This window comes from Hypanus sabinus, chromosome 15, assembly GCF_030144855.1.
Source record: "Hypanus sabinus isolate sHypSab1 chromosome 15, sHypSab1.hap1, whole genome shotgun sequence".
NCBI classification, from domain to species: domain Eukaryota; kingdom Metazoa; phylum Chordata; class Chondrichthyes; order Myliobatiformes; family Dasyatidae; genus Hypanus; species Hypanus sabinus.
The window spans coordinates 29,804,341-29,831,197 of NC_082720.1; the positions used below are offsets into that span (position 1 = coordinate 29,804,341).

General features: G+C 40.6%; 1 protein-coding gene and 1 long non-coding RNA gene across 2 annotated transcripts in view; one reads left to right on the forward strand and one right to left on the reverse strand.

Moving 5' to 3' along the window:
• The window catches only part of atp6v0e1 (ATPase H+ transporting V0 subunit e1), a 59,496-nt gene that overhangs the window by 8,290 nt on the left and 24,349 nt on the right, over window positions 1-26,857 (reverse strand). The window contains exon 3 of the mRNA XM_059990167.1: window positions 5,657-5,784. Coding sequence (XP_059846150.1) covers window positions 5,691-5,784 — 94 coding nt within the window. The 3' untranslated portion in view covers window positions 5,657-5,690. The remainder of the gene's footprint in view (window positions 1-5,656; window positions 5,785-26,857) is intronic.
• On the forward strand, window positions 1,525-25,991 carry LOC132405402 (uncharacterized). Its single transcript, XR_009515857.1, has 3 exons — window positions 1,525-4,617; window positions 7,436-7,684; window positions 25,515-25,991. It is a non-coding gene; the product is annotated as an uncharacterized LOC132405402 (long non-coding RNA).

The window sequence follows — 26,857 nt, forward strand, 5'->3', positions numbered from 1 at the left end:
TAGTAAGAGATTTGAAAGTAGTGGGGGGGGGAGGGGAAAATGCGAAATGATAGGAAAAGACCGGAGGGGGTGGGATGAAGCTAAGAGCTGGAAAGGTGATTGGTGAAAGTGATCCAGAGCTGGAGAAGGAAAAGGATCATGGGACGGCAGGCCTCGGAAGAAAGAAAGGGGAGGGGGAGCACCAGAGGGAGATGGAGAACAGGCAAACAACTAAATATGTCAGGGATGGGGTAAGAAAGGGAGGAGGGGCATTAACAGAAGTTAGAGAAGTCAATGTTCATGCCATCAGGTTGGAGGCTACCCAGCCGATATATAAGGTGTTGTTCCTCCAACCTGAGTTTGGATTCATCTTGACAGTAGAGGCGGCCATGGATAGACATATCAGAATGGGAGTGGGACGTGGAATTAAAATGTGTGGCCACTGGGAGATCCTGCTTTTTCTGGCGGACCGAGCGTAGGTGTTCAGCGAAAGGGTCTCCCAGTCTGCGTCGGGTCTCACCAAAATATAAAAGGCCACACCGGGAGCACCGGATGCAGTATACCACACCAGCCGACTCACAGGTGAAGTGTCGCCTCACCTGGAAGGACTGTCTGGGGCCCTGAATGGTGGTGAGGGAGGAAGTGTAAGGGCAGGTGTAGTACTTGTTCTGTTTACAAGGATAAGTGCCAGGAGGGAGATCGGTGGGAAAGGATGGGGGGGGGGGGGGGACGAGTGGACAAGGGAGTCGCGTAGGGAGCGATCCCTGTGAAAAGCAGAAGGGGGGGCAGGGAAAAATGTGTTTGGTAGTGGGATCCCATTGGAGGTGGCGGAAGTTACGGAGAATTATACGCTGGACCTGGAGGCTGGTGGAGTGGTAGGTAAGGACAGGTGAGGCGACACTTCACCTGTGAGTCGGCTGGTGTGGTATACTGCGTCCGGTGCTCCCGGCATGGCCTTTTACATATTGGTGAGACCCGACGCAGACTGGGAGACCGTTTCGCTGAACACCTACGCTCGGTGTGCCAGAAAAAGCAGGATCTCCCAGTGGCCACACATTTTAATTCCACGTCCCACTCCCATTCTGATATGTCTGTCCATGGCCGCCTCTATTGTCAAAATGAATCCAAACTCAGGTTGGAGGAACAACACCTTATATACCGGCTGGGTAGCCACCAACCTGATGGCATGAACATTGACTTCTCTAACTTCTGTTAATGCCCCTCCTCCCCTTCTTACCCCATCCCTGACATATTTAGTTGTTTGCCTGTTCTCCATCTCCCTCTGGTGCTCCCCCCCCCCCTTTCTTTCTCCTAAGGCCTCCCGTCCCATGATCCTTTCCCTTCTCCAGCTCTGTATCATTTTCACCAATCACCTTTCCAGCTCTTAGCTTCATCCCACCCCCTTCAGTCTTCTACTATCATTTTGCATTTCCCCCTTCCCCCCACTACTTTCAAATCTCTTACTATCTTTCCTTTCAGTTAGTCCTGATGAAGGGTCTTGGCCCAAAACGTCGACAGCACTTCTCCCTATAGATGCTGCCTGGCCTGCTGTGTTCCACCAACATTTTGTGTGTGTTATTGTTTGAATTTCCAGCATCTGCAGAGTTCCTCATGTTTGCTCCAAGAATTGGCACTGCTGCTTCCAGAACAGCAACAATGACAAGTCTCAAATGTCTGACTCCCATTTGTTGGCTCATGATTTGAGCAATATTAATGAGCAGGTTTTAACAAGGATGTCAAAATTACACAACTAGATACAATTCAGTGCTTCGTTTTAAATGTAATACAATGAATTATGCACTTATTGCTGGCTGGCAATACCATTTCACCCAACAACCTGAAAAATCTAATTATGTAAGCACAACTCAGATAAAAATATGGTCCAACTTTCACCGCTTTTGAGTCAAATTTACAGGTATACGTGTAAATGATATGTTAGTTATACAGGATACACCGTATAATAAGCTACAAATTTATAGCTTATTAAATGGCAAGAAGTTGCACCATCTTTAAATTCCCAAATTTTATGCTGAGTGATGTTGAGAATCAGCTTAATTATTGTTATTATCTAAATGTTAGTAAACAGTTCCTACAGATTGCAAGACTATATGGTGTATCCTGTATAACTAGACGGTAACAAGATGATATACAGGAGCCAGATAGATCAGCTGGTTGAATGGTGTCACAGCAACAACCTTACACTCAACATCAATAAGACCAGAGAGCTGATGGTGAGCTTCAGAAAGGGTAAGATGAGGGAATACATAACAGTCATCATAAAGAGTGAGTAATTTCAGGTTCCTGGGGGTCAACATCGCTGAGGATCTATTCTGGGCCCAATATATCAATGCAGTTACAAAGGAAGCACGAGTGGCTATATTTCATTAGGAGTTTGAGGAGATTTGATATGTCAAGGACACTCACAAATTTCTACAGATGTAGTGTGGAGAGTATACTAATTAGCAGCATCACTGTCTGATATTTGGGAGGGGGCCATGGCACAAGGTCAAAATAAGCTGCAGAAACTTATAAACTCAGTCAGCTCCATCATGGGCACTGCCCTCCTTAGCATCTGGAACATCTTCAAGGAGCGATGCCTCAAAAAGGTGGCATAGATCATTAAGGATCCCCAACACCCAGGAAATGCCCTCTTCTCATTACGACCAAAGAGGTGGTATAGCAGCCTGAAGGCACACACTGAATGATTCAGGAATAACTTCTTCCTCTTGGCCATCTGATGTTTGATGGAACAATGAACCCATGAACACTACGACATTACATTTTTTCTCTTTTAGCGCTATTTAATTTCAAATATATATACCTACTCTAATTTAGTTTATGTATTGCAATATAATGCTGCCCTACAACAAATTTCACAACATATGCCAGTGATATTAAACCTGATTCTGAACTATGTTGAAAAATTGATACAGCAGAAAGTAGTTAAATTATGTGTTGCAAACAGCATAAGTTGGTTGACAAGCTTTGATTTGGAAATACACTGGATTCCATTTAATTGCATCATTGGTTAATTGGGGCAGCCACTGATTTGGGACACTGTGCAACTTAATTGGGACAGGACACTGTTGCTAAGCAATTTCTAACTAGCGTTAGTCACATGCACTAGTATGGCCATTAAGACACTACATTGTGCTTAGAGCAAAGTTTTTAAAATAGCATTACTTGCAAGTGTTTGTGTTCAAAAAGCAGTGATTTTTGTCACCGATTGTTGGCTTTTTAATTATAAAAACTGTCCCGCACAGATTTCTGTCATCATAGGAAACGATGGACAACCAGTCAGTAATGTTCTAATTTGTCCTGTTTCATTTAAATACAAAATTTGTAACTCAATTAAACAGTAGTTTGTCTTTTTTTAAATACCTTTTTAACTACTTTCATGAAATTTTGGCTAAATGGGCAGCCATTTAATGGGACCAAAATGTACAGGTCCCAATGTGTCCCCATTATCCAGAATCCACTGTAATACCAAATGAAATACAGCTATCTAGTGAATTATTTAATCAGTTTTAGTTCTAGTATGTTAATTTACTCTTCTGCACATAACTCAAAGGCACAAAAATGTTAAGAGTCGGAAATCCAGAGGCACAAAACACAAAAAAAGCAAAGTTGAAATTGTCAAGACATCACATTGCATATATTTTTGGCATCCCACTGAAAATAAGTAAAAAGAGATTGTAGTTTTGATTCACAAAGGTGCTACTGGAGAGGAAGATGCAACTATGAAGGACAAGGTGATGTGGATTCCTCTTACCATGAAGATTTGGATAGTTATTTGAAAAATGTTACCGGATTGAACTGAGTGTGATGGGTCAAGATGGCAGACACAGAAACTCTTGAACAAATCAGAACAGACTGGTTTGGTAGTAGGCATTTCTGTAATTGATCGTTAGCCGTTAAGATTGTCTTTTTTATATATAAACTCATCCCACATGCTCTTTGCTACAATTCATGTATGCCCCAACCCTGCAACACCCCTCCAACCCATTTCCCCAAGCACCAAGCTCTAGTCCTCCTTGCCATATTTAACCTTGAATTCAAGCAATAGCAAGAACAAGTCTAAATGCATTACACAATCAAACAAATCAGGTTTCATTTTCACACTCCCAATTTCAATTATTTGTGTTATTCAGCATAAATCTGCACCTTTTCACAATCTCTTGTTTAAAAATGACTTTTTTTAAAACTATTTCCCCATTCTAAATGAAGCAAAGGCTAACAAATTAAAATATAATCTTAATATTTAGTCCTCAATTTGAATGCAAATATAAGGAGAGGAAAAGATGAAATTTGAAGGTAAGCTAGCCAATAATACCAAAGAGAATACCAAAAGTGCTTTCAGATATATAGAGTAAAAGAGAGGTGAAAGTGGATATTGGGTCCCTGGAAAATGACACTGAAGAGGTAGTAATGGGGAAGAAATGGTCAATGAACTTAATAAATATTTTCTGTTAATCTTCAATGTGGAAGATAAACAGCATTCCAGAAATTTGAGAGTGTCAGGGGGCAGAAGTGAGTGTAGTTGCCTTTATTAAGCAGAAGCTGCTTGGGAAGCTGAAAGATCTGAACACAGATAAGTCATCTGGACCAGATGGACTCCACCTCAGGGTTCTGAAAGAGGTACTGAAAAGATTGTGGGAACATTAGTAGATTCTGGAATGATTCCAGAGAACTGAATAATTGCAAATGTCACTCCAGGAAATTATAGGCTAGATATCCTGACTTCAGTGGTTGGAAGATGTTGGAATCCATTATTAGGGCTGAGATTTCTCGCTACTTGGAAGTTTATAATAAAATAGGCCGAAGTCAGGGGAAATTTAAGGGAAAATCCTGCCCGACAAATTGGTTGGAATTCTTTGAAGAAACAACAGACAAGATAGAGAAAAGGAGAGTCAGCAGATGTTGTTGGCTGGGATTTTCAAAAGGCTTTGACAAGGTGTCATACATGAGGCTGCTTAATAACATAAGAGCCCATGGTATTACAGGAAAAATACTAGCATAGATAGAAGATTGGCTGACCAGCAAGATACAAAGTCGTAATAAGGGGTTGGCTGCCAGTAACTAGCCTGCCTAATAATAGATCAGAGATTACCGATCTGGGGTCCACAGACCCCTTGATTAATGGTTTTGTTCCATGGCTTAGGTCTATTGATCCAAGGCATGAAAAAGGTTGGGAACTCCTAGAGCAGAGGGACATCCATTTATTACAGAGATAAGAAGGAATTTCTTTAATCAGAGGATGGTGAATCTGGAATTAATTGCCATGGACGGCTATGGAGATCAAATCGTTGAGCATATTTAAAGCAGAGGTTGATAGATTCTTGGTTAGTCGAGGTGTCTGCCAAGGGTTCTTGGGAAAAGGCAGGAGAATGGGGTTGAGAGGGGTAATGAATCAACCACTGTGGAGTGGCCGAGCAGACTCGATGGGCCGAGTAGCTTAATTCTCCTCTGATGCCTTATGATCTAAATATGGTTATTTTAAATACTTAACATCTGGCAAGCTTTACCTAATCAAGATCTGGGCAAAATGCCAGGTCTTAAGACAAATATCAAGGTCATTACTCAGCTCAGATATATTAGTACTGTACACAGAGTAAGCTAACCTAAAACAAACAGAATTTATATTATGTACAACAATTCCTCAAAAAAAAGTGCTTACCTCTACTTCATAGAAGTTTTTTTAGGTGATGAATTCAGGGCCAATGGTAGAACAAGTACCAGACTGTTTCATTTTTTAACTGTGGTCCAAACAGAGGGTTCAACTGGGACAAGATTGCAATCAGCCAGCTGCAAAGTAAAAGAAAATCTTGCTGAAAAAATACATTTTATTCCAATTTTTAATTATGTCTATTTTCTGGTAACAAAAAAGGTAAAATTCATGATTTACGTCCACTAATCACTAAGAAATACCACAGCTTATAAGCCATAGTAAATTGTAGAAGTTAGAACATCGGCTTTTTAAAAAAGATTACTACAGCAATACCAAAATATTGATCATTTACTCTTCAGATATCAGCTTACATATGCAAAACAACATAGAACAGTACTGCACAGAGACAGGCCCTCTGGCCTATGATGTCAAATTAAATTAATCCCAGCTGTCTGGATGTGATCCATGTCCCTCCATTACCTGCATGCTCATATGCCTGCCTAAACGCCTCAATGATATGGCTTATTGCCGATTATCTTTGGCTCAGTGCCCAGATAACATGATCAAAATAGACATTATGCAATACTGCTGTTAAAAGACATGGTATAAAATGAATTAGAAGTGAAGGGTTTTAGATGCAATGTTTATAAGCTCATGAGAATGAAAGCAGCTTTGTATCAGTAGTCCCACTGAAGGATATCAAGTTCAGTACCACTTTGCAAATAAAATGTCAGAGGATAGAACACCTGCACCATGACATTAGTTTGCATCGGTAACATGGAATCAGCTCAAGGCAACAGACAGATCACATAGCAGTTCACCGATGGCAGGATGTGGTTTATGCTTCCAGTAGATCTTTGATTTGTAGTTACCACGCATCAGAAATTTGCACAATTCAGAATGTTACTACAATATACAGTGAACGAATACAGCATATTAATTTGTGCTTGAAACCAAAGAATATTCAGCCAAAGTCAAATTATGTGTAGTTACTATTAACTCTACAAATTTAAATCAAGCCGTTTTACTTGATTTCCAAAACAAAAATACATTGGTTTAGACACTCCCAGGCAGGCTAAAATAATAGGATGTGGCTCGAGCTAATCTAGGATGTTTGATCCTGAATCAGATCGGAAGAGGCAGAAAGTTGTTCATTTTTGCTGTAGTATTAACGACAAAGCTTTCACAGCAAAGATTTTTTTAAATCAATCAGGAAGTTAAATTGCTTTAGTCAGTGTAATCTTGTCTGTAAATCATCATTTATCAAGTCATTTCACTCCTGCAAGGCCACATTTACTGTTTCCAAAAGAACATCTCCAAGAGGGCACACACAGCCCACATAAAAAGGGCTGTTCTTTCATTTTGCAATTGACAACTAAAGTTTTTTCAATGATTCATTCGTTTTCAGTCTATTTGTGCTAGATGCTTGCTGACAAACAGATTTATCAGTGAACTACCAAATAGATAATATTTCTTAGATATAAAAAAAATCAATAATTAAAATGGCACATTGAGTTGAGGCATACATAAGGATAAGAATTTAAATGGGAGGTGAGTAACTTAGGTACAGAAGTAAAAGTGTAACAAAGCATAATATTTGATTAAATTTCACCAGATCAAGATGAAAGAGGGAAAGAATGAAAATAATAAAGATATGTAGTTTAGTTAATTACATGTCTAGTTTAGCTTGTGTTGGGTTGTTATTCCAGTAATGCCTGTAATAGGTATGATAAATAGTATAACTGCCAACTTAGGTCATAATCAACTTCATTTATTATATAATTTCAGAGTTAAACAATCCAAGTTCACTTATTTGGAGCACAGGAGAAAACGGTGCTTATGGGATGTATTCCAGCAGGGTCAACTCTTTCAGAAAAGGAAAACGATGCCAGGACTCTCATATAGAGTCTTTTATGAATTCAGGATATCCCAAAGTATTTCTACAGCAGGAGAAACTTTAAGTGCAGTTGAAGTGATAATGGAAAGAAAATGATTTGCACACTGGAATGACCAACAAACATGAAGACAAAAGATCAGGTGAACTCACTACTCGATAACTTTGGAATTTTTAGAAACATTAATAATTTATATGAAAAATTAATCATTAATCCAAGGTTTTGCAATATTGTATTGAATTGTTAGCCTGAGAATACATTCAAGACTCAAAACTTGAGTCTTCTGACTGAAGAGATGAGTGTTCAACTTATGAAGCAAAAGTTAACATGCACAGGAAAAAGAATAAGTGCCATGCATTCTAGCCAAAATGTAATTAGCCCAGGTACCCTGTATTCCAATAAAACCTAGGCATGACTGGGACTACTGCATTCTCTCACGTATCACAAAATAATCTGAATATCTGTGCTACATTTTTATATTTCAGATGAAAAAAAATACCAAAAGTATTATTTTTCATTTAGTTTAAATCTAGCAGTATGTAAAACAAAGACCATTCTTTTATAAAAGATTGGAGAAGTAAGTGTAATGGTATGCCTGGCTTCTTGTGAACCCCAGCGCAACCAGCTTATAGGTGGCTGGCTGCAACAGCAACACCAGAATCCAAATGAGGGAACAAAATGTTAAGAATTCATTGATGCATCAAGAGGAAGTCTGCCCAGAATCTAGGCTATTTCCTAAATTGCATATCACAGACTGTCCAACAACAGTGCCTTTCATTTTTGTTTCACAACAGCCTCTGTGTGCGTCTCAAATAATCAATTGTTTCCCTACTTTCCCATTTTATCACAAATTCCCCTCTACAAGTCACACTATTTCTCATCCCCCACCCCCCCAAAAAGCACCTGTTAACATTTTACAGAATAACTGTACACTGAAAATCAGTTTTAAATTGCTCATGGATATTAAGGAAGCTTTGCTGTTGCAATTTTGCTCAGTCCAGCCCTAATACATCCTCCAACATCACCGCCAACACAGACTCCAGGCAGTATAAAGCAATTTTATTTCAATAACCAAGAATTTGAACTGTTTTCTTAAACTTTAAGGAATACCTTTATTTTTTGTTACAATACAGAACATGGCATTCTTAGTTATTCTTGCTCTTAGAACACTGCACCATAGTACAGGCTCTTTGGCCCATGATATTGTGCTAAACCCTTAACTTACTCCAAGATCAATCTAACCCTTCTCTCCTTCATAGGCCTCTATTTTGCTATCATCCATATGCCTATCTAAGAGCTTCTTAAATGTCCCTAATTCATCTACCTCTACAACCACCACTGTGTAAAAAAAAACATACTGATATCTCCCCTCTAGTTTCCTCCAATCATTTTAAAATACCCCCCCCCCCCCCATATTAGCCACTTGCACTTTGGAAAAAAGTCTCTGGTTATCCACTCAATTTATGCCTCTTCTTACCTTGTACACCTCTATCATGTTATCTGCAATCCTCCTTAGCTCCAAAGGGAAAATCTATAGCTCCCTCAACCTAAGCTCATAAGACATGCTCTCTAATCCAGGCAGCATCCTGGTAAATTTCCTCTGTACCTCTTTAAAGCTTCTACAATGAGACAACCAGAACTAAATACAATATATTGAAATCTAGAATAACCTCCTATGCGATTCACAACTCCACCAACTTTTATGTTCTCTAGAAGTATACCAATCCATCCTTTATTTCCTCATCCAAGTCATTTACAAAAACTACAAACAGCAGGGGACCCAGAACAGATCCCTGTGAAAACCATTGGTCAGTAATCAGTAGGCAGAAAACACTCCATCTACAACCACCCTCTGCCTTCTATAGGCAAGCCAATTCTGAATCCACAAACCAAGTTTATCTGGATTCCATGGCTCCCAACTTTCAGAATGAGCCTACCATAGAACATAGAATAGTACAGCACAGTACACCTGACTAGCTTTTCCACCTCACTTGTCACCCATGGTTCCTTCACCCTACCATTTTTTATCTTCCTCACCGGGACAAATTTATCCCTAACATCCTGCAAGAGATCCCTAAACATTGACCACATGTCCATAGTACATTTCCCTGCAAAAACATCATCCCTGCTCTACTATCAATGTGTTTTGTCTCATCCTGAAAGAATTCAATTAGGCTCGTGAGGCCTGACCTACCCCTCACAAAGCCATGCTGAGTATCCCCAATCAGACTAATAAACAGTACATTTGTTTCCAAGTTATGCCTAATAGCATAATTTCCCCTTCCCCAATTAATTACTTTCCCATCCCATCTGCCCCTACTCATCTCCAAGGATATGGTGAAGCTCAGGGAGGTGTCTCCGAAATGCTCACCCACCAAGAAATCTGACACCTGACCCGATTGCTTGTCCAACACCAGATCCAGTACGGCCTTTCTTCTAGTCAGCCTGTCTAAATTTTGCATCAGAAATCCTTCCTGGACACACCTGAAAGTATTCCTCAAGGACCTCACCTTGCATAACCATCTGTTACAGTTCCTCTCATACTTTTCTTTCATATAACTTCACCCTATGTTTTGTACCCTTACTATATTGGCAGCATGTACCTCAGTCTTGGCACTTTGTTGTTTTCTTCCATTATCTACACTTCCATTGACTCTCCATCTTCCTAACATCCTCATGAAAGTCCTTTGTAGTCTTAACCAAAACTTTGGTCATCCATAATGTTTAACTAATCTGCCAGTTTCTGCTGAAGCCCTGAGGTTCTTTGGATTTTTAGCACTTTGTTTTATCAGCTTCTAACCTGGTTGCCTTAGTGTGTGCATGCACATGACTATAGATTTTATCATCTGAAAATATCTGATATGCTTGCGGAGAGTGCTGTGTAAAGCAAATTTGTTAATTACTTTGAATATGATATTACTTCAATATGAAAATAGAGAGATTTAAATTTTTGAGATGTTGTAAGGGAATAGCTGAGTACTTTAATGTATGAAGTTTGGTTGAGAGAAGTTATCCTTTTTTGTTCAGACTTGGGAAAAAATAGTATGATCTTTCTTGTTGAAAATTGCTTATTGTGTATGCCCACTTAAATTTATAGAATAGTAACTATAGCAGGAACAATGAAAAACCACCCAACCAGGGTGCTCAACCAGAGTGCAGAAGCAAACATATTATACAAATGCAAATATAAATAAACAGCAATGATTCATGAGAACATGAGATGAGTCCTTGAGAGTCAGTCCATTGGTTGTGGGAACATTTCAATGATAGAGCAAGTTCGGTTGAGTGAAGTTATCCTTTTTTGTTCAAGCGTCTAATAGTTGAGAGGTTGCAACTGTTCTTGAACTTGGAGAAGGGGCTCTTGTACCTTCTACCTGAAGGCAGCAGTGAGAAGAAAGCATAACCAAGATGGTGAGGATCCCTGATGATAGATGCTACTTTGCTATGAAAACATTTCATGTAGATGTGCCCACAGGAGGTGGATTGCCTAGGTTCACATGCCAAATCCTCATTAGGGGATTGGAGGTGGAGTAAATTTAAATTCCTTAGTGTTATCATTTAGTCCTGGGACCAGCATGCAAATACCATTATAAAGGCGACATAACAGCACCTCTACTTACTTAGAAGTTTGTGCAGCTTCAGCGTGTCATCTAAAGCTTTGACAAAATTCTACAGATGCACAATGGAGAGTACCCTAATGGTTGCATCACAGCCAGAATGGAAACAGATATGCCCAAGAATGGAAAACTGTACTAAGAATGGTGTATACAGCCCAGTCCATCACAGAAAAAGCAACAAGCACATCAAGAAGTGTTGCTATGAGAAAGCAGCATCTATCAAGAACCCCTAGCATCCAGGCCATGCTCTCTTATTGCTGCTGCCATTGGGAAGGAGGTACAGGAGCCCATGGTCACACACTACCAGGTTCAAGAACAATTATTACCCTTCAAACATCAAGCTCCTGAATCAGCATAGATAACCACTCACTTCAATTCTCAACTGATTCCACAACTTTCAAGGACTCTACAACTCGTGTCCTCGGTGTTTATTTATCAATTATTATTGTTCTCTTAGTATTTGCGTGGTTTGTCGTCTCTTGCACATTGGTTGCTTGTCAGTTTGTCTGTGGTTTTTCATTGATTATAATTGTATTTCTTTCTTCTACTGTGACTGCCTACAAGAAAATTAGCAGGAAGATAAGAGGATTGAGCTGCTTTTAAAAACCTACAAAGAGCACAAAAAGAATCATTAGGGAGGGTCAAGATGAAATTTGAAAGCAAGCTAGCAAACAGTATCAAAGTGGATAGTAAAAGCTTCTTCAAGTATGTAAAATAATAAACGAAAGATCAGAGTGGAGATAGGACCGCTAGAAAATGAGCTGGAGAAACAATAATAGGGGACAAGGAGATGGCAGATGAACTAAATAAGTATTTTGCAACAGCCTTCACTAGTAGTATGCCAGATGTTGAAGTATGTGAGGGAAGAGAAGTGAATGCAGTTACTATTACAAGGGAGAAGGTGCTAGAAAAGCTGTAAGACCCAAGGGTGAATAAGTCACCCAGGCGATATGAGGGTTCTGAAAGAGATAGCAGTACAGATTGTGGAGGCAATGATTATAATTATTGGAGACAATAATTAACAATGATCTTTCAAAAATCACTGGACTCTGGCAATGGCACCAGAGGACTAGAAAATTGCAAATATCAGTCCACTCTTTAAGAAAGGAGGAAAGCAGCAGAAAGGGAATTATAGCCCAGTTAGCCTGACCTCAGCAGTTGGGAGAGATGTTGGAGTCAATTGTTAAGGATGAGGCTATGGAGTATTTGGCGACACAGAACAAGGTAGGACAAAGTCAGCATGGTTTCCTCCATCTTGCCTGACAAACCTGTTGGAATTCTTTGAGGAGATTGCACATAGGATAGATAAAGGGGATGCAGTGGATGTTGTATATTTGGACTTTCAGAAGACCTCTGATAAAGTATCACAAATGAGTCTGCTTATGAAGTTAGGAGCCCATGGTATTACAGGAAAGTTACTGGCATAGTTTGAGTATTGGTAGGAGGCAGCAAACGAAAGGATCCTTGTCTGGTTGGTTACCAGTGACTAGTAGTGTTTCACAGGGAGTCAGTGCGGGGACCGTTTCTTTTTATGCTGTGTTTCAATGATTTAGATGATGGAATGGATAGCTTTGTTGCCAAGTTTGCAGATGATACCAAGATTGGTAGTGTTGAGGAAACAGATAGGATGAAGGAAAACTTGGATAGATCAGGAAAATGGGCAAGAAAGTAGCAAATGAAACACAATGTTGGAAAATGCATGGTCATGCACTTTGGTAAAATAAATGTGCAGACAATTTTCTAAATGAGGAGAAAATGAAAAATTCTGAGATGCAAAGGGACTTGGGAGTCCTTGTACATAACACCCTAAAGATTAGCTTACAGACTGAATTGGTGGTGAGGAAGGCAAATGCAAGGTTCGCATTGATTTCAAAAGGTCTAGAATAACGGTCACCAACCTTTTTAAGCCCAAGATCCCCTACCTCAGCCTTAGTAAAAGGCAAGATCGACAACACATCAATTAGTTACACGCATGCGCACTGGGGCAGAAAAGACCAGAAGTAAAACCCCACAACCCGGAAGTAGAAGTAATGTATAAACATCGAGGGTACCCACCCTTTTTTTGCACTGTGGACCAGTTTAATTTTGACGATATTCTTGCGGACTGGCCGACACGGGGGGGGGGGGGGGGGGGTAAACACGACCGGAATACAGCGATACTCGAAGCAGATTCCTTATGTCCAGCCTATTCCACAATTTAGCTTTCGCAGCTCTCAGCTCCTGTCCCGCACTGCTCACGTTTTTTCCGCTGAAAACACTCAGCGGGTTTGTCTTTAAGTACAGGGTGCTTGGACTCAGTGTACCGAAGCAGTTTTGAGACACTGCCTCATTAGACAGCCTCCCACCTGCCCACCATCAGCCACCTTGGCCAGGTGCAGCTGGACGTGGGTGGGGTGAGAGGACAAAGTCAGGGTCAGAGGTCCTCATACCGGTGCTGTGGCGGTCACAGTCCGGAGCGAGCGGCCGACCGAACAGGGAGTGCGACAGAACACCCGCACGTCCCCCTTGTAGGATCTATCGGCCGACAAAAGTTTGTTTCAGTAGATCGCAGCTCGGCAGCTGTTCTGATACTTACGAAACCCCAAGCCTGAATTAGGTCATCTGCGAATATTTTAGCACCGGGTTCCCCACGAACATTCAATGTGATAAACAGGTTTAGAGGCTGCACTCGGGGCCGGTAGCAACGGCACTTCCTGCTGGCCGCCCGAGACCTCCCTGGCACTGCGTTTAGGAGACTGATGACCTCACGTGTATTCAAGTTCAACAGTGGGCGTGAGAGGGAATGAGGAAAGGTGCAACTGACTCCTATCGTTTCCTCGCGGCCTGGTGGTTGGGGGCTGCGGAAGTACACTGTGTAGTGCGGGGGAGCTACACGCATGCGCACCGGGCAGAAAAAACGGAACTAAAACCCCGCAACCCGGAAACAACCTCTCAACAGTATTTGTGTTTTATTTTGTTTTTTTTTTTCGGGACCAACTGGGAAATTCTCAAAGATCAAAGGGTTGGTGACCACAAGTCTAGAATATAAGAGCAGGGATATGATGCCGAGGCTTTATAAGGCACTAGTGTGGCCTCACCCTGAGTATTGTGAACAGTTTTGGTCTCCTCATCTATGAAAAGATGTGCTGGCATTGGAGAGTGTCCAAAGGAGGTTCACAATGATGATTCCAGGAATGAAAGGGTTATCATACGAGGAACGTTTGATGACTCTGGCTCTGTATTCGCTTGAATTTAGAAGGATGAGGGGGATCTCATTGAAAACTTTCAGATGTTGAAAGGCCTAGACAGATTAGATGTTGAAAGGATGTTTCTCAATGGTGGGGGAATCTAGGACAAAGGCTCAGCCTCAGAATAGAGTGGTATTCATTTAAAACAGATGCAGAAGAATTCCTTCAGCCAGGGGTGGAAGAATTTTTCAGATAGCATGCATGTGTATTTTTTTTAGTCTTATTGGCCCTGCAGCACTTTCTACAAGGGAGTTTTTGGAAAAGGCAGTTGGCAAGAGTGGGTAGCATCCGGAAATTTTTCTTGTCTGCTTATTTGTCCTGGACACAAACAAGTCCTGCAGTGATGGTAGACTGCAATCAATGACTTTTTCTGCTGACCTGGCAATTCACTGCAGTTTTCATACATTGTGAAATGATGTTACACCAAACCAAACAGTTGACGTGAAGATGCTCTCTATGATGGCAGTACAGAACTGCATCAGGATATTTTGGGGAAGATAGAATTTTACCAAATGCAGCAAGGATACCCTATGCCAAACCTTTTTGCTACTGAAGGAGATACGGTTCTCCCACAAGGCTCTGCAAAATAGTGACACTCAGAAACCTGAATGTTGAAAAGGAGCTAACTGTAGAGTTATTAATGATGAGCGGGTGAAGAGGAGGCACATTTCTCCTGAGGTTGATAGGCATCTCCACAGTTTTGAAGGCACTTCAGTTCCAAGCTGTTGAGATTGCACCAGGACACCAGCTTGCTTACTTCTTGGTGGTACTTGGACTTGTTGCCTCTGGTGACTAGTCCAACAACAGTCCTTGTCATCTGCATACGATCAGTCTTCTTATTGTTTTTGCTTACATGCCAGGTGATGGCAGGGCTGATGTCTTTGCTGAGGCAGGTGGGGGGGGGGGGTGACACTTGTGTTGGGGAGGCAGCTTTGGGGTTCTAACATTTTTCTGTCATTCATTCATTAGAGTTCTTGTTTTGTGGATGCCTGCAGAGAATAAGAATTTAGGGTTGTATACCATATATTTTCTGATATTAAATGGAACCGTTGAACTGATCAAACCCTAGAAACAGTAATTAGTTTACAGAGAAAATAAGAGGGGAGAGAACACACTCCTGTGGTGCACCAGCACTGACTGAGTGCTATGTAGAGGTGTGCTAACCTAATCTCACTTAGTCCCATAGTCCCTCCTGTCTGAGAGGAAGTTAGTGATCCACCTACCAATGGGACCTGGTACATTAAGTTTGGGAAGTTTCCCTTGCAGATGCTCAAGGATGAACTGAAATCAACAAAAAGAATCTTGACATATGTATCAGGAGAGTCAAGGTAGTATGAAGATAAAATCAAGGTTAACTGTATTATCTACAATTCAGTTGGCTCTGTAGGCAATTGCAATGGTTCTAAAAAACTGAGTTATGGATTTGAGAGAAAAACATGACCAGCCTTCCACAGGTCTTCATTATGACTGGTGTGAATAAAACTGGCTTGTAGTAATTTAATCCAGGACCTTCTGATTTTTCTGGGGGGGAGACTGGAATAATAACATTTTCTGAAACATGCTGAACAGACAATAGTTTAGGAGACTGATTGAAAATGTCTGTAAAGCTGCAGTGTTGAGTCTGCAGACAGAGTCAGGGAGACAGAATCAGGGCCAGCAGCAGCATTCTTGATATTTTGTTTCCTGAACAGCTTCCTCACCTCCTTCTCCTCGACACTGGAGAGTACAGGCCTTTGGTGATCATCTGGTTGAATAGGCACTAGAGGGTTCTTTGAAGTGCGAGTCAAATTTACTCAACTACTCATTTAACTGGTTTGGAAAGGGGTTGCCTTCTTTTTGTAGTTGGTGGTAAACTGAAGGCCTTTACAGATAGAAGTCATTTACAGGAATCTGGCTTCCTAGGTTTGATTAAATATTATTTGGCAGCTTTGATTGCCTTATTCAACTTTAACTGGCCTTTGAACTCCCCTTTATGTCCACTTCTAAAGGCTTTCTTCCCCTTCAGATACAGCTGTCTAAGCTTTGTGTTGAACAACGGTTTACTATTGCTTATGATTATTTTAGTGGAGAGGCAGGCATCTTCACAAAAGCTGATATGGGAGGTAATTCTCAGTGTACTTATTAATGTTGTTGGTACTGGTTTTCAAGTTGTTCCAATCAGCGGAATCAAAGCAGTACAATGGATAACCAAATGCTTATTCATTCTGCTCTTGAATTTCTTAAGTTGAACCAGTGCACTTTTGTAGTTGAATTTGATCACTGTGTCTACGTTCAAGATAAACACAATAGTACTCGGCAAGTTTACAAGTAAGCCTTCGTCCATGATATGGCAAAGATGAACCAGAAGTTCTATTAAAATTTAATTGGTCAACAACTCTGGCAAAGGAACTCTGACAATGCAGCAAGAATCTCAAAACCATCTAAACCAGCACACTCTAGTGAAGGCATTACATTTCAAAATAAATAGAAGTACACTTTTAATCTGAACATGTCAACCACTATTAACATCAACTTTGACATAAAATAAGTAATTCTGGAAGTAATGAGGTCGAGAACTTCTGTGGAAGAATAGGAAATTAATGTTTCATATTAAAAGACCCAGCATCAGAATTCGGTAAGTAAGAAATTCTGATGGATAACTTGGGCTTAAACTTTATGGAGGGAATGAGTTAATAGAAACATGATAGAAGTTAGAAGCACTCAAACAATTACATTAAAGCTGTGAAATAGAGGGGACGTGCCTACTGTCACAACACATCAAGAGCAGAAACTACTCCATTGGCTTGTCACTCAGCCCTGGAACATTTGGACAGCATATACCAGGACACTCTTCAATGACTACAGCTTAGCATTCAACAGTATCATTCCCTCAAAACTAATAAGCTCCAGTACCTAGGCCTCAATACATCCTTCTGCTACTGGATCCTCGACTTTCTCACTTGCGGACCTCAGTCAGTTGGAATGGCAACAACATCTCCTCCACAATCATCATCAGTACAGGTGCATCACAAGGCAGTGAGCCTAGCCCTCTGCTCTACTTGCTTTATACTTGTAAATGGGGCTGAATACTGCTCCAATGCCATATTTAAATATGCTGACACCACCACTGTTGTTGGTCAAATCAAAAATGATAACAAATTGGCATATAGGAAAGAAATTGAAAAACTGGTTGAATGGTGCCACAACAACTTCTCACCCAATGTCAGTAAAAACCGAAGAGATGATTATGGACTACAGAAGGTGGAAAACAGGGGTCCATAAGCTAAGTCCTCATTAGGGGATTGGATGAGGAGAGGGTCAAGTACCTTTAAATTCCTTGGCTTTATCATTTGGTCTTGGGACCAGCATGTAACTGCCACCATAAAGGCAGCACAACAGTGCCTCTACCTTCTTAGAAGTCATCTAAAACTATGACAGACTTCTATAAATGCACAAAGTTATTGCTATCACTTAAAAGATGGTACCTGGGAAGCTGAATGGTTGGAAGGTAGATGAGCAATGTGGACCAGATGGACTATACCCCAGGATTCTGAAAGAGGTAGCTGAAGAGATTATGGAAACATTAGTAGTGATCTTTCAAGAATCACTAGATTCTAAAATGGTTCCAGAGGACTGAAAAGTCAGAAGTGTCACTCCATTCTTTAAGGATGGGAGACAAACAACAGGAAATTACAGGCCAGTTCATCTGACTTCAGTGGCTGGGAAGATGTTAAAATCCATTATTAGGGATGACGTTTTGGGGTACTTGCAGCACATGATAAAATAAGCTGAATTCAGCATGGTTTTCTTAAGGGGAAATCGAGTTCTGTTCCTGAGCCCGTCTTTAAGTCGGATTTGTACATAAGTCAGAACAAGTACATCCAATATTATTTAGCGTCAGTTAGTCAAACGTTTGTCTTAGTCCCAGGAAGGGTCCCAGCATTGTGAAAGCATCCTGGCCCTGTCCTAGAAAGAGTCATGGCCCTGCGAAAGCATCCGGGCCCTGTCCTAGATATTTTATCTTTCTATGCATATGAAACACTTAAGAAACGTATGTATTCCAATAATTAAACCACTGCCTTGCTTAGTAATAATTGTAGTTTTCATCAGGGCAAGGTGTTTCACATGCTCCATTATTCTCACTTTATCCATTATCCTTTAAAATTGTTCCGATCGTTGACCAACTGTAGCCTAACGCTTTTCCAATGACCGATGGCGTTTCACCTCTTTCCAAACACTTTATTATCGCCACTTTATTTTCAATCGCGGTTGTTTCCCATCAACGGAACAGAAACAGTGCGGGCAGCAGGTCCCAACCTCCACCGACTCCCAAGGTCTGCTGGGTCCTAAGGACCACCGCACTGAATTCCCCGGGTTCCAAAATCCACCGCAGGTCAAATGCAACGTGGAGGGTGTGCTGAGTTTGGGTATTTGATCCTCCACAATATTCTGCGTGGGAAATTAAACTGGAGGTGGCAGTGTTTTTTTTAAACAAGGTCGAGTTGCGAGCTCGACATCAACCTGGCATGGATGGTACGGAAGTCACTGGATTGACATCAACCTGGCACGGGAGCGGTCTATCACTGGATTGAACTCGGGAACCTTCATTCTCCAGCCTGGCACTGATCTCATTGCGCCACCAGCCCACCGGAACGGTGGGGGGGGGGGGGGGTGGTCAGGGTGAACCTTGCTAAGAATAATTTAAGGTAAATACAAAGTTACACACTCAACATAGTGTCAACGGCAACAACTTAAAATGGCAGACAGTGTTCTTCCTTGGTTCATATGTACGAGTTGTCCGTAAGTCATATGGTTGTAACTCGGGGACTACCTGTACTGTGTATAGAAATGAGATTTCATTTGAACCAGGGTGGATAATGTTTACCTGGATTTTCAGAAGGCCTTTGACAAGGTGCCACACATGACACCGCTAAACAAGAGCCCATGGTATGACAGTAAAGATACTCATATGGATCGAAGATCTGCTGTCTGGCAAAGCAAAGAGTGGAAAGAGAAGGAACCTTTTCTGGTTGTCTGCCTGTGTAGTGGTGTTCCACAGGGATCCATATTGAGACTTCTACTTCTCACATTGTTTGTCATTGATTTAGATAATGGAATTGATGGTTTTGTGGTAAAGTTTGTAGATGATACCAAGATAGGTGGAGGGGTAGGTCGTGCTGAGGAAGCAACACAGAGTTGGGAAATATACGAAAATGCATTTTGGTAAGTGGAACAATAGCTTGGACTAATGTCTAAATGGGGAGAAAGTTCAAACATCAGAGATGCAAAGGGACTTGGGCATCCTCGTGCAAGATTCTCCCAGAAGGTTAACTTACAGGTTGAGTCTGTGGTAAAGGCAGCAAATGCAATGTTGGCATTTATTTCAAGGGGAATAGAATATGAAAGCAAGGAAATAATGCTGAGCATTTAAAAGACACTAGTCAGGCTGCACTTAAACAGTCAACAGTTTTAAGCCCCATATCTCAGAAAGGATGTGTTGTCACTGGGGAGAATCCAGGGGAGGTTCATGAGGATGATTCTAGGAATGAAGGAGTTATGAGCAGCTTTTGGCAGCTTTGGGCCTGTACTCACTGGAATTTAGAAAGGGGGAGGGGGGATCTAATTGAAATCTACCAAACATTGAAAGGACGAGATAGGGTGGATGTGAAGAGGATGTTTCCTATGGTGGGGGGTATCCAGAACTAGAGGGCTCAGCTTTAAAATTGAGGGACAACCCTTTAGAAAAGAGGTAAGAAACAATTCTTTTAGCCAGAGAGTAGCAAATCTATGGAATGCTCTGCCACAAATTCCAGTAGAGGCCAAGTCCACGCGTATATTAATCATTTCCTGATTGGTCAGGGCATCAAAGGATATGGCAAGAAGGCAGGGTATTGGGTTGAGTGAGATCCAGGATCAGCCATGATGGAATGGCGGAGAAAATTCGATGGGCTTAATGACCTAATTTTGCTCTAATGTCTTATGGCAGAATTGATGGCTTTGTGGCCAAGTCTGAAGAGAATACAAAGATAGGTGGAGGGGCTGATAGAGTTGAGGAAGCAGGGAGTCTACAGAAGGACTTAGATTACGAGAATGAACATCAAAGAGCCATTCTACAAAAGTAGTCTCCCAGTCTGTATAATGCTTCTTCAATGTAGAGGAAACCACATTACAACTAGGCTAGAATTAAATTGCTGCTTCACCCAAGACTGAATCACTGGATGGTAAGAAGGGATAAGGTAAAAGAACAAGTGGTTCATTTCCTTCATTGTATGTAAAAGCATCACAAAGGGATTGTTTGGTTGAGTTGGAAGTATAGCCCAGGACATCAAGGGAACAGTGAAGTGAAATTAAAAACCGGGTGGAAATAGGCAAAAGATTGTCAAAGATTGTCAGAGATTTTGGTTGGAAAAAGAATTGAATAATAAAGAGCAAAAAAGACACCAAAACTAAGTAAAAAGGGAAATCTTTGTTTTCCACCTTATGCCCTCAGATTAACTCTATCTTAATCAAGGAATACCTAAAATTCAATTTTAAAAAGCCTAAAGCACCTCAACAATTTTCAGTTTTCCAAAGGTACTTCCATTTAAAGCTTTGGTTTTGAATGTTTAGGAGTTCTGAATGAACTGGGAAATGCAATTACAAATGACAAATCACACTTTAAAAATTATTCTGCTCTTTTGACCAACAAAATGAACATGTATCAACTGAGTTTTTCAAAATAAATAAATTAAACCAAACACTTGATCCTATCAGAAGCTTATTGAGAGTGAGGCTTGGATATGATCAAAAACTAGACTGGGATCTTTCATGCAATGAAAAATTCTTTCAATTCAAATGACTTACACTTTTTCTAATCAATGACTTTGAACAAAATCAGGCTCAGTTTGCAAATGATTGCTAAAGTATCCACTGAGTTTACTCCACTTTGCTCAGAGATTTAAAACGTCATCCAGAACTGGAATTATGGCTAATCATGGTATGGGATACACACATCAATCCTGACGCAAATAGGAGTAAACTGCCAGCACAGCCTATCATGAGCTCTTGCAACGACATCAATTTCTAAATACACCGTAAGCAGCAAATTCAGAGCTAAAATTTCAACAGTCAGCAGATACTGCCTGATACTACCAAATTGAGCTTTTATTTCAGTTTTCCAACATTTGCAGTACTGACAGCCCCATTACAGTCAGCTTACAGAAATTTGTCCTAATGGAATTCACAAGTAATTACCAGAAATAGGGAAAAAAAATTTGCTCTTACAGAATTTATATGGGAAAAGAAATTTTAAAAAATATTTTTCAAAAATTTGTATTTTATTGACTCATTTCTTGACAGAGGTGCAGATAACATGGCTTTCTTTTAGCTTGGTAGGTTCATTTTGCCATCTAGCAGTTTTAAGTATCTTGGATATTATCCAACTCCCAAGATGTCCAAAACATAACTAGCAATCTTAAGTGCAAGTTGTATACCTAAACACATTAAAGTAGTTCACTGGATACAAAATTTAATACTTTACAAAGTTTTAATGCTGAAGAAAAGTCTTGTGCAACAGTTAACACTAAGGGTTGGAAAAGCATTTGTTCATTGCTTGCATCTCCAAGCACAGTTGCTGGCCTTGCCAGTTTCCAAGAGCAAGCCTCTATAGTGGAAACTTCTGCAAACCAGCAACAATTGTACGTACCATTATTGTTGAGAGGAGAAACAATCCTGTTGAAACACATCTCCATTTAAAGGCTTCCTGTTAATGTAACACCTCTATCACAGGGGTCATCCGTATTTTGCTTTGCCAATTTTGCTTCAGGGTAAGAACGATAGCATTTCTTTAATTGAAATATAGGATAGAATAGACCCTTCCAGCCCTTTGAGCGCACTGTCCAGCTTACATCGAGCCTAATCACGAGATAATTTACAATGACCATTACTGACCAATGACCAATCTTACTGAACATTATATCTTTCGGCTTTGCAGGGAAACTGGAGGACACAGAAAATTTAAGCATTCCACCAGGAGAACATACAGATAATATCGGAATTGAAGTCCAAACTTCGACACCCTGAGCTGTAACAGTGTTGCGCTAAACGCTTTACTAGTGTGACACCTTAAAGATGCAAATCCATTGATTGGATTTTAAAGATAGATTTTTTTCTAAATTGAACACCACGTTAAATTAAACTAGTTTATCCTGCATTTTCACAAATGCTTTAAGTGTGCGACTTTGGGATCTAGTCATTTTGTTACAAGCCATTAAATGCTAGAAACCAATTTAAAAGATTATTGTTTTTGGAAGAAAGCTGAAAACTAAAGGGTTAATTTATTACCTTGATGAATACTTTGTTTCAATCCAGAACTTGTTTTTATTAAGACCAAACAAGAATTTCTGTAATTGGAGTTTTCTTTAAATATGCATATTCTTGTTTTCATCTTCCACCTTGGATTACTCAAATATTTCCTTGACAAACGAGAAGATCTTTTATAAAAAAAAATGGATTTTAAATCCAAAAGGGCTTCATTCTTTCACAGTCAAATTGGAGCAGGAAAAATGTTCAACTTCAGTTACTGCACACCCCACCAAAAAAAAATCAACTAACCAAATGGAAACTAGAAACTGAAATTAATTCACATACCCATATCACAAACCTTTCTACTGCCTTTAACGATTAATTTCTATAACAAAAAAATGCCTTGATAATGGTGTTAGTTTGGGGATGAAAGGATTGTACATTGAGGAAATAGAATATTTGAGTGAATCATTTAAAATAATCGTAATATCAAGTTCCATTTACTGTCATTCAACCATACACATGTATACTGCCAAATGAAAAAATGTTCCTCTGGACCAAGGTGCACAACACAGTCCATATAATTCACACAGCTAACACTAAGTAATATTAATACAAAAAATAAATAAGAAGATGCACATACAAGTTAAAAAGCAAACAATATAAAGCTACTGTCACTTCATACTTGATGAGACCTGGGTGGTGGCAGGGAGTTCAGTAGTCTTACAGCCTGGGGGAAGAAGCAGTTTCTCATCCCATCCTAACAGTTCTTGTCTTAATACTATGGTACCTCCTGTCTGTTCGTAGGTATTAAAGAGAAAAGGTGGGGGGGGAAGAGCACTGACAACACTAAGGGCCCTGCATAAGCAGCACTGTCAATAAATATCTCTGATGGGTGGAAGAGAGATCCTGATGATCCTCTCAGCAGTCCTTGCAATCCCTTGTTTGATTTGCGGTTATGTGTCTTGCAATCCCCATCCAGATGGTGATGAGTTGGTCAGGATACTCTCAATTGTGTTCCTGTAAGAAAAAATTGGTTAAAATGATGGGCAGCGGGGTGGGGGGTGGTAACCTCACTCACCTTAGAGAGTGAAGATGCTGCTGCGCTTTCTTGACCGAAGAGGTGTGTTAAGGGACCAGGTGAGATCATCTGTCATGTGTACTCCCAGAAACTCGGCGCTCCTAACACTCCGCAGAGGAGCCGTGTGTGTGCAGTGAGGAGTGGTCATCCTACACCTTCCTAAAGTCCATAATCATTTCTATGATCTTGTCCACATAGTGACTCAAGTTGTGGTGCTCACACCATTCTACCAGCTGCGCTACCTCCTCGATGTATGCTGTCTTGATGTCACTGCTAAGGAGGCCAACCACTAGCATGTCATCTGCAAACTTGCTGATTTGGTTTACAGTGGATATAGCAGTGCTGTTTTGCATCAGCAGCATGAACAGCAATGGGCTGAGCACACAGCCCTGAGAAGCACTGGTGCTCAGTATGGTGGAGCTGAAGATGTTTCTACCAACAAAGACAGACTGAGGCCTTCCCGTCAATAAGTCGAGGATCCAGTAACAGAGAAAGGTGATGAGACCCAAAGAGGACAATGTCCCACAAGCTTCTGAAGGGCGATCGTTTCAAACACCAAGATGAAGTCAATGAACAGCATCCTGGCACATGAAGCGTCATTTTCCAGGTGGGACAGGACAGAGTGGAGTGCACAGGTTATAGGATCATCAGTGGACTGATTTGAGCAATGAGCAAACTGGAAAGGGTCCATTCTAGCATGAAGTTGGAATTTAATGTGATCCATAATTGAAATGAATTTCGGTTTATTGTCATTTAGAAACTACAACTGCAATGCAGTTAAGAAATTAAACAACGTTCCTCCAGAAGGATATCACAAAAGCACACGACAAAACAGAGTACACCAGAAAATCCACATAACGTTTGGCAATCCCCAAATCCAGAGTCCAGAGAGGCTGCTGTGTATTAATATCACGCTACCATCTTAGCGCGCGTTCCCCAGAAAGGAGTTCCAAACCCACCAGAAAACACAAGACTACCCAGACACACCAAGTCAGGAGACCAACCAGATGCTCAAAGAACTTCATATTGAGCTCAGTGTCACTGAAGGTAGTCGTTCAGGCGGGTTACTGTTGCCCTCTCGGGCACAGGGAGGATAGAAGCCACCTTGAAGCCCAAGGCTGTAGTGGACTGTTAAGAGAGAAACGTTGAAGATTTCTGTTAGAACCTCAGTTAACTGGGCTGCAGAGTCCATCAGTAGCCGACCAGGTATGTAATGAGGCCCCAGAGCCTTTGGTGTTCCTCACACCAGCTCTGGCCAGACAGGGAGTGGGGAAAGAGCTTCCAGCACATCATTCCATGCATCAAACCAAACAGTAAAAATATTTAGCCCAACAGGAAGAAAAATCTGATGGGAGGGAACGAAGTTGTTCCTAAAACACCAAGGAATTTGAAGTTGTAGACCCATTCCACCTCTGATGATATGTTCATACAATAAATGTTACCTATTAAAACTGAACAGAAAAATGTAGTGAAATAGTAGGCAAAAGCTCAATTTTGACAATTGTCAATTCCTTTGGAGCTATATAAAACAGCTGTTAACAATCTGGGAGAAAGTTAGATGTTCTGAACAATAGTTTGAAGCAGATGAGGATTTTGATTGCTCTATCAGTGGGAAAAAATAAAATGTTTCTCAATTTTAAGACTGAACTTTTTTTTTATTTTTTGCTGGCACATTTCAATTTGTATTGATCATAATAAGTAATAAAGCTCCAGCTGAGGAATGAAATGACTTCTAATAACTTAGCCTACTTATCAATGGGATATTTTGTGCTTTTTTCTCCTCAGGCCCCACCAAGTTTCAAAGTAGGAGAACTGTTCCCTGCCAATACAAGTTCCCCTTTTGAAGTGGACTTCAGTGGACACAATATGGAATTAGAAACAAACTGATGATCTGATATTTGGAATACAATCCAACTCAACACCTGCAGGCTTTAGACTACAAGAGCACCAGAGTTCACAGAGATTTACAGCAGAGATACCAGGAATTCTCAAAGAACTGCAAACACAGGTCTGTATATCACCTAGATGCCTTCCTTAAAGTATAGAAGACACATACAATGAGTATTCTCTACCTGATGAGCTGAACATCCTTTATGTACACTTTGAAAGGGAGAATAAACCTACACCTGTGCAAATTCATGCATTTTAATTTATTATTTGTTTATGCACTATTTAATATAGGTATTTACTTACTGTAATTGATTTACATTTTTTTCTATATTATCATTTATTGCATTATACTGCTGCTGCAAAGTTAACAAATTTCACGACATATGCCAGTGATATTTAACCTTATTCTGATTCTGATCTAGTAATCCTGTGATATTTACCTCAGAAGCCGACCTCAGAATATCTTTCAAAGTGTTAGGTCCCAATGGTGTATCCAGCAGGACACTGAAAACCTGTGCCAACTGGCTGGAGTATTTAAAGACAATCAATCTCTCACTGCTGCATTCAGATGTTTCCACCTGTTTCAAAAGGGCAACAATCTTACTGGAGCTCAAGAAAAGCAGGATGAGCTGCCTTAACAATTATCATCCATAGCACTCACATTTACGGTGATGAAGAGTTTTAAAAGGTTGTGCATGGCAAGAATTAACTCCTGCATAAAGACCTGGACCTGCTGCAATTTCCCTACCCCCACAATAGATCCACAGCAGATACAATCTCACTGGCTCTGCACTTAACCTTGGATCACCTAGACAACAGCAATATCTACGTCAAGGCTACTGTTTAATGATTACATCTCAGCACTATAATTTCCTAAGTACCAATCACAAACTTCAAAACCTGGCCTATGCACTCTCTCTGTAACTTGATCCTCGACTTCCTCATCAGGAAACCACAGTGAGTCTGAATTGGCAATAATATCTCCTCCTAAATGACAATCAATACAGGTGCACCTCAGGAATGCATGCTTAACCCACTGCCCTACTCTCCCTGTACTCGTAACTGTGGCTAGACACAGCTCAAGCATATCTATAAATCCACCAATGACAACTGTTGTTGACAGAATCCGAGAAGGTAATGTGGAGGCTTACAGCAGTGAGTAGATCAGCTGTTTGAGTAGTGCCACAAAACAACCTTGCACTTAACCTCACTAAGATTGTGGACTTCAGGAAGAGGAA